General features: G+C 40.5%; 1 protein-coding gene across 1 annotated transcript in view; it reads left to right on the plus strand.

Moving 5' to 3' along the window:
- Positions 1–6000, plus strand: part of lrpprc (leucine-rich pentatricopeptide repeat containing) — a 64724-nt gene that overhangs the window by 19097 nt on the left and 39627 nt on the right. Inside the window, exons 18-22 of the mRNA XM_007551191.2 lie at positions 564–641; positions 1052–1111; positions 1893–2006; positions 2088–2218; positions 2517–2602. Coding sequence (XP_007551253.1) covers positions 564–641; positions 1052–1111; positions 1893–2006; positions 2088–2218; positions 2517–2602 — 469 coding nt within the window. The remainder of the gene's footprint in view (positions 1–563; positions 642–1051; positions 1112–1892; positions 2007–2087; positions 2219–2516; positions 2603–6000) is intronic.

Raw genomic sequence — 6000 nt, forward strand, 5'->3', positions numbered from 1 at the left:
GACAAAAGTTGAAAAATTGATTAAAAACACAGTTGGAAAATGCGACGTATATGAATAGAAATGGGGTTTGGTAATTTATTCATAATGCACAGAAGTTGCAAAACTTGGGCTGAAGAGCTGGTCATTTGATTTCCTTCCAGATTCATTATCTTTTTATTTTTTGATGGCTATGGGGGAAAATGTATATATATAAATAACATATTTCAGACTGAGGAAAGGCTCACAGCTTCTTTTGGACATCCCAGTGATGTTAACAATATTTGTTCAGATGTTTATAAATCCCAAATTATCTGTGGTTACGTCTTTGACAGACAAATACTGCTACAGGCAACCTGATTAACCTCATAGGGTCATGACATTTAGATTAGAGATGCACTAATCAAGCTTTTACATCAAGATGCAAAGTTATAGTAGTTTCCCCTTAGGTTTGACTTAATAAATGAATTTCCCCTAAATGAAGAAAAGTTGTATGTAATTGTTGAAACTCTTTGCTTTTCATGCACATCTTGCTGTTTTTGTGACCTTGACATTTGAATTTTTTATTTATTTATTTATTTTTGCAGGGTGTTGCGATTTCTCCCAGCATCTATCGAGGGATCAGAAACCTCCTGGACTCTTACCTCTGCCCCGAGCTAATTAAGGTACAGATTAGGACCTCCGTTCCGTTTCTGTTCACAAATCAATAATTGTGCTTGTTTTCTGTCTAAAGCCCTGAATTAATGAAAGAAGAAGATTTGACTTGACAGATTTTATTCTTTGCCGTGTCTCGTCTTTTCCCATTTATGTAGAAAAAAGTTTGAGAAACTAGTGGAAGAGGTGCAAAATGTTGGTTTTTTTTAAAAAACATAATTGAGATTCAGACAATTTTATTATCCTCGATGGACAAACCAAAAACCATCAGTTAATCCTTGAAAATTGATGCGTACCATAATGAAGTAGCCAAGCTGAACGTGTAGCGGTCACATCGCTTCAGTTTCTAAAGTTGACTTTGTGAAGTTGTTGCATCATGGTTGTAGAAACGTAATCATCTGATGCTTACTGTGTTTTGCAGGATGTGCATGCTTTGGTTTATTCAAAGGAAAGAGACTCTGGGTCAGCCTCGTTGGCCACCGTAAGTAAAAATGTCTGAAGAATGACAGAGAAGCATAATTTTCCTCTTTAATGCTTTACATATGCTGGATTATTTGAGAATCATCTGAATATTAAGAGGGCAGGAGTGAACTTGTCTGGTGTGTCCAGTGAAAAAGCCAAATGTTGGCCTGTTCCTGTTATTCCAAATGCTGCTTTGGTGTTTGGACATACCTTCTTGTCTCAACACACACTTGTGTCGAAGTTTCACAAATCAGACCCACAGCATGATTGCCGTCATTCCAAAAGACTCGTGGAAATCTAGACTTGGCTTTTCCACGGTTTTTGCCAAGTTACTGAGACTTTCCCATAATTACCGTCAAACTAATCTGTTTTATTTAAAGAGACTCTATGATCTGTAATCCGTAATTATTACGTAGGAGAATTTAAAAGCTCCAGTGTAAATAGATTTCAGACTGTATCTGTAGGTTTGAGTGCATGAAGGTCAGAGAAAATCCACTCTAAATTTAAATATGTTTGTACAATTTATTCACTTCAGCTGTACTTTGTATAATTGACCTACTGGGCTATTAATAATTTTAATAAATCATTAAAAACCCCAAATTGGTATAGCATTCATTGTCATGATCTAAATTTCTTTGATTATTTTTATTTATTTATTTATATTTCTTTCTTTCTTTTATGATTATTAGTATTTTTAATTCATTTTAAACTTCCGACATCAACCACATCACTACAAGGTCACGTAATTGCGAGGCTGCATGTGGGTTTTGTACGTGTGACGAACATTTTGTCTCCTTCAGGGAGATGAGAACAGAGTTTTGGCTCTTGAACGCAAACTGGCTGAACTGAAAGCGGAGAACAAGCCGCTGAACTCCGTTCTTAAACAGACCATCCATGCTCTGAGCGTTGAAGAGGTACGCTTCCCTTAACCCTTCCCATTTCATCCGTGTTTGGCTCCACGCTCGGCGTTTCTGAGCGTCCCGTTGTCTCCTCAGAACCTGCAGCGCGCCCTTGAGCTGAAGCAGCAGTACGAAGACGACATGTCCGTCGGGGCGTACGCCATCCTCATCAGCCTGTGCTGCCGTCATAACAACGCGGAGGAGGCGCTCAACCTGAAGAGGGAGTTGTGAGTGCAGCAGGAGACGCGCGCGCACACACACACACACACACACACACACAGACTGCGGCCGGTGGTGGGCCATTAAAGTTTAAGTTGAGTGGTATTAGGGGAGACGTTAATGCAGGGTCCAGCCGCTCTGTTGGCGAGCTGAAACACAGGAAACTCTCCCCTTGTTTCCTCCTCCGCCTCCTCTTTCACCACCTGCCCTCCAGTCTGACTGAACCCTGACAGCATGCAGCAGATGAGCTGCATTACTGTTAGGAGAACACATTAATCACATCTATCTCTCTCTCTCTGCTTTTAGAAGTCGAAAGGACTCATTAGTCACATTGGATCCCATTAAGTACATCACACTGGTCAAGACGCTCTCTTTGAATGACAAAGTTGAGGGTAAGTTGTCAGAATCAATATCTGATGTGTTTTTGCTTCAAAATGCATTTCCTGAAAGGGGAACTTAAGATGAATAAAGCTTCATTATGCTATAAGAGAAAATACAAAGTGGTACAGCAGAGACATTTTATGTTTATCTATAAGTTATGGAGTAATTGACCTTTTTAACTGCGCTGCAAAAACACAGGTTCGTGTTTTTCTTCTAGTTTCTAGTGCAAATATCTTAGTACACCTGAAATTAGATAAAACTGACTTTGAAGTATTTAGTAAATAATTCCTTAATATTGATGAAAACAATAGTATTTCCATTGGCAGATTATTTAATTTGTTTTGTTGTCTCTGTGTTTCCGTCACCTCGCTTTCTGATTGGCTGCATGTCGCAGTCACTCTTGGTAGGCTGCGTTCCCGTTTGTCCACACGCTGCTATATCGGACCAAAGCAATCCAACATGTTGAATATCCTCGATTTGAGGTCTGACCGGTCTCCTTGTCCTTCCAAGCAGACCAGTCCACTCTTAACACCCAACACACAACAAGAATATCCCTTAAGATTGAATTTAGTGCTATCATAACAATCAGGGCACCTGGTGTGTCTGACTGACAGAAGAGGGAAAACTAAAAAAATGAATAAACAAAAGAGCAACTTTGCTACACTATTTTTTACCCTTCTTGTTATCTGTTGATAGTCTTGCTCTCTCTCGCTCTCCTGCATTCTTAGGGAACTGGACACATTTCACCATAACTGAGTCTGAAAATAGCTATATTGTAATCTCCTTTACTCAGTAACGGCGTTCACATTGAAGATTTCAGTGACTGAGTCCCGGTAGCTCTTAGGTGGGTTTGCTGATCTGGAGCAGATTTTACCCATAAGCCCTGATCACCTGAAAATCGTTTGATTCCAGTCGCCCGTTAATTTCTCGCTGCATCTGAAATGACAAGCAAATGGTGTGAGATTAATTAGCGATTTTCTGGATTAGCTGACTCCTTCAATGTTTCTACACCGGAGCCACATGGACCCAGGCGCACGCATAACACAAACGCGTTCAGTGAACCGATCCTTCCCGTTTCTGTGCATTGTAAAATGACACAGTGGCTCATATTCACACTGTGTGGGAACAAGTCACAGGCTGTCTGCTTCAGTCATTTATTACTAGGTTAATTCTTTGTGTGACAAAAGTTATCGTCTTCAACTGACTCATTAGCACTTTAGCTGGAAGAAATCGGTTCCTTCCATAAGTAATTCTGTGTATTAACAAACTAGTCTGGCTGATTGTCATGTCTTTTTCTTTTTCTTTTTTTTTTTGCTTGTATAACCAAATTGTGCGCTGCTTGGAAAGTATGTGATTTTTTTTTTCCAGCTTCTGTGTGTGTGTGCGTGTGTGCGTGCGTGAGCGCGCCACCTAGTCTGTCACAAACTCTCTCGGTTACCATATTAGTCGGCCATTTTCTGAATTCTACGGTGGGTTTCCTTCAGCCCATTGAAGACCCAATTACCATCAGTTTGTGCTTCTCCGCATTTCGCATTGGGTGACAGGCGAAATGTTTCCCTCGTCTGTTCTCGCCTTTCCGCTCCTCCCCTCATCACTCGCTCTCCTTTTCTGCGTCTCCATTTGACCCCCACCATCCCTGTCTTTCTCAAAGCGTGTCATTCTCTTGCCCCACACACACATACACACACGCACACGCTGACACACACGTCAGCGGGAAATGAGAGAGGGGGAAAATTACAGGACTGTGTGTATTTTTCCAGAATTATTGAAATCTGCCTTGATGCTAATGGCAGATCATGTCCGCCAAAGTGCTTGAACATTTCACGCACACACACACACACACACACACACACGCACACACACACACACACACACACACACGCATTCATACACACAGAGTGACAGAAATTTGCATGTGAATTCAAGCACAAGACATTTGGTGGCACGTCGGTCGGTCGGTGTGTCCGTCTGCCTGCAAGTGTGTCGGGGTGTGTATAGGCAGCTCTCAATGCATTTGCCATTAGTTAGAGTGTGTGCATATGGAGGCAAGGCTTGTCAGCCACATTAGCACACATGGCTAACCTTGATGTTAGCCTGTCCCCACCCAGACGCTGATCTGCCCGGCTCCCAGCGAACACCAGGCCTCGCTGAAGATCACATCTCTTGGCATCTCGCATTATTTCTCTCTTGCTTTAATGGTTTTGTTGTTTTCTTTGAAGCCCCTCATTTTGACTACCAACTTTGTTTGCTACTTTGTTCTTTAGCTTCATTCTCCTTTTAATGTTTTCTCTGAGCTTTTTCTAATCTTTAAACCAATTAATTTTCTTCTTCTGAACAATTACTGTTATATTTTGGAGCTTTTACTCATCTGGTCCCAGCTCTGTTTGTTAGAAACAGTATTTTGCTGGTTAAAGATTGTAAATCTCTTGACTCAAAAAAAAAAAAAAAAAAAGATTACCTGAATGCCATTAAAAGTGCATTCACACCAGCCCTGTTTAATTTGTTTTAAGTGAACTCTAATTCATTTTCCTTGAAAGTCTGGTTCATTTTGAGAAGTGTGAATGTGCGATCAAACTCTGATCTGCCTAAAAACCCAGGTCTTGGTTCAGTTGAAGTTAACTTTTTATTTGTTTTTACATTTATTAAACTAGGGAAGTGTCGTTGTCATTAAAACCTGTTTTTCAAGGGAGTCCTGGCCAAGAAGAAATGGAGGCTAAAAAGGAAATGGAAATAATTACAGGATTAAAATACGATGCAAATTATTAAAAAAAGTCACAATTTAAGGAGAAGTCATCTCTAGTGCTCAGTGAATTAAGTTCAGTTAATTTCCAGTCTTTTTGCAACATGTTCCATGTAGATAGATTATTTGGGGGAATGGAACAGAGAGCAAGAAATGATCATTTCAGCACAAAGAGTAAAAGTCAGGTAAGAATCATTACACAGACTTGTTTAGTAACTGCACAGGGTTTTATTTAGGGGCATCAAAGTAAAGGACGTGTATAAATGCACACCTGACTTAATGTTTTTCTTAAATATCCATCATCTGAACAGTCGAGCTTAAGTTATTTCAGTGTAACTATAAGTAAGTTTTGTGTTAAATATCCCTTTGAAACCTTTGGTGTACATCAACCTGTGCATATCTAGCAGTTCTAATAAAATCCAACCTTGGACCCGCTGAACTATATGGGCCTCAAGAGGCTAAACACAGCTTTCTTCCTCTCCTTTCTTTAATAAATACACCTCTCCTCTATCACCAGGCATCTCTTTGACCTGACCTTGCCCTCTTCCTCAATCCGTCCAGCCTCCCACTTTAGTAAACGCAACTTGTTCTGTTTTCAGGTGGTTCCAAACTCCTCTTCAGTGCAGTGTGTGTGTGTGTGTGTGTGTGTGTGTGTGTGTGTGTGTGTGT

Source organism: Poecilia formosa, unplaced genomic scaffold (genome assembly GCF_000485575.1).
Source record: "Poecilia formosa unplaced genomic scaffold, Poecilia_formosa-5.1.2 Scaffold40, whole genome shotgun sequence".
Classification (NCBI taxonomy): domain Eukaryota; kingdom Metazoa; phylum Chordata; class Actinopteri; order Cyprinodontiformes; family Poeciliidae; genus Poecilia; species Poecilia formosa.